At 35.3% G+C, this 2,102-nt stretch overlaps 1 protein-coding gene across 1 annotated transcript; it reads right to left on the minus strand.

Annotated features, from left to right (window-relative positions):
- Positions 1–354: 354 nt before the first annotated feature.
- On the minus strand, positions 355–942 carry LOC132185160 (uncharacterized). The gene has a single exon (XM_059598971.2). It carries the CDS (start codon positions 940–942, stop codon positions 355–357), a length of 588 nt encoding a protein of 195 aa, XP_059454954.2.
- Between the last annotated feature and the right edge of the window lie 1,160 nt (positions 943–2,102).

The raw sequence follows: 2,102 nt of genomic DNA on the forward strand, positions 1-2,102 counted from the left end.
TCCGATTGAGTTGAAATTTTGTAGAGACGTTCATGACACACGAATCTACATTATGAACGGTGGAGATTTGATTCTGAGCATTCTATATCAGTGTTTGAGTCAGTGAACAGTAGCCTCTTCATTTTGGAACTGAATTAAGCCAACGCAAGAACTAACACTTTTCTTTTTTTGAAAAGACCATTTAAGGCTTTATTAATCAATCAATCAAATAGTTACAGATTGCTCTTCTCAGATGATCTCCGAGATACAATCAGGGATTTCTCCCAACCATTCCTTTTCTATACCCATGTTCGCCGCCATTTTTGCAATATGGTGAGCGGCACAATTGGCGTTATGATTTACATATTTGAAGTCTCAATTATTAAACCCATTGAGCAAATTCCTTGCTTCATCTACTAGATGTCCTGTCCTACTCCAATTTTCCTCCCTTGAGTTCAAAGCATCCACCACATTTTTAGCATCTCCTTCCATACATATATTAAGCATACCCTGTGCCATACAGAATTTCAAAGCATGAATGGCTGCCATTGTCTCTGCAGCGGTGGGGTCAAAGTGTCCTTGTTTGAGACTACATTTGACAGCCCTTACACGCCCATCATGATCCCGTATGACCACACCCATCCCCATCCTTCCCCTTGTGAGATTTAATGCAGCATCCCAGTTTACCTTCAGGCAGCCAGCAGGAGGTGCTTTCCATTTTTCCACGTCCATTCTCCCCGTTGGCTCCCCTTCGCGATACTCTCTGCCCATGGCCTTACCAAAATCAGCCGCACCATTTACAGCCCTTTGGACCAGCGTGTTGGGGTGAATAAAAACTCCTTCATGAAGCAACATGTTCCTCCTCAGCCATAATTGCCGTGACAAACCAGCAAACAGTTTTATATCCTCCTCCTTACCATTAAGCAATACCTCCTCTACTATATTAAAAAAATTGGGACCCATCAAAGTGCTCTTTTGGAATTTTTTACAGCTAGCCCCCCAAGCATCCTTGGTGGAAGGACATGCCCATAAAATATGAAAACTCGTCTCCGGCTCCAATCCACAAACCGGACACCATGAATCATCCACAATTTTTCTCCTCATCAGATTCTCTCTAGTTGTGAGGATGTCATGAATAATTAAATTGACTTCTTCTTATAAGCTTAACCTTTTGAAATAATCGGTGATATTTTAACATACATTTCCGAGGAAAGATAGTTTGAACAAATGATGAATAAAATGTCAAATTTGTAATCTTATATTTCCTGTACTATGGAAGTTTGTGGAGCATCAACAGAGAACAATTTGTTTTCATAGGGGTAGTTTGAACTAGTCTTTTGAGGCTTGCCCAATTTGCTGCTAGTTCAGGCAAGTTGAAAGACGAAAATTGTTTTATAGTATAATAAGCAAATTCATTGTAATGTGATGAACTTTTAGCTAGGCAGCAAGGGTAAGCATTGTTAGAATATATTAGAATCTTTAAAATATATTATTTCCTTTGTTATAATATTTTATATGTTCCTTAGTTTATTTTCCCTTCTTATGTATTTTAAGGTTTATTTGGGTTTCTTTCTCACTACTTATTGTTACTCTATAAATAAAAGCTCATATAATATTGTTTAACACAATTTTTTTTTTTAAAGCAATTTAATATAGTAAAGATGTAGCCCTAAACTCTCTTTAAACTTCCACTCTCTTCTCTCTCTCCTTTCTCTCATCTTCAATATATTTAACAAGCATTAATCCCTATCAAGTATATTTCTTCAAATTTCAAATATTATTTTCAAATTAAATGATTTGAATTTTATCATATCAGCTTATCGATATTAAAATATGAATGGATATGATAGCTATTGCTGTGGGAGTTAAATGTCGAATTCTTAAGGTGCATTTGAGATTGTGATTTGGCAAGAATAATCTACGTTTTTAAAAGATATCGCAAAACATAAGTGTTTGGCATTACGATTTAAAAAACACTTTAATTTAAAATAGAAAAAAAAAATCTGCAATCTCTATAAATAGGCTAGGGGTGCTTATTTAAAAATGCGCAAGTTTAAACCAAAATCACCATTTCTCATTACAAATATTTAATAAAAAGTATTTTTTAACATGTTTTACCAAAT

Source organism: Corylus avellana, chromosome 7, assembly GCF_965113065.1.
Source record: "Corylus avellana chromosome 7, dhCorAvel1.hap1.2, whole genome shotgun sequence".
Classification (NCBI taxonomy): domain Eukaryota; kingdom Viridiplantae; phylum Streptophyta; class Magnoliopsida; order Fagales; family Betulaceae; genus Corylus; species Corylus avellana.

Coding starts and splice junctions, on each gene's coding strand:
- LOC132185160 (XM_059598971.2), bottom strand. CDS start 942: ATGGGTCCCAATTTTTTTAATATAGTAGAGGAGGTATTGCTTAATGGT.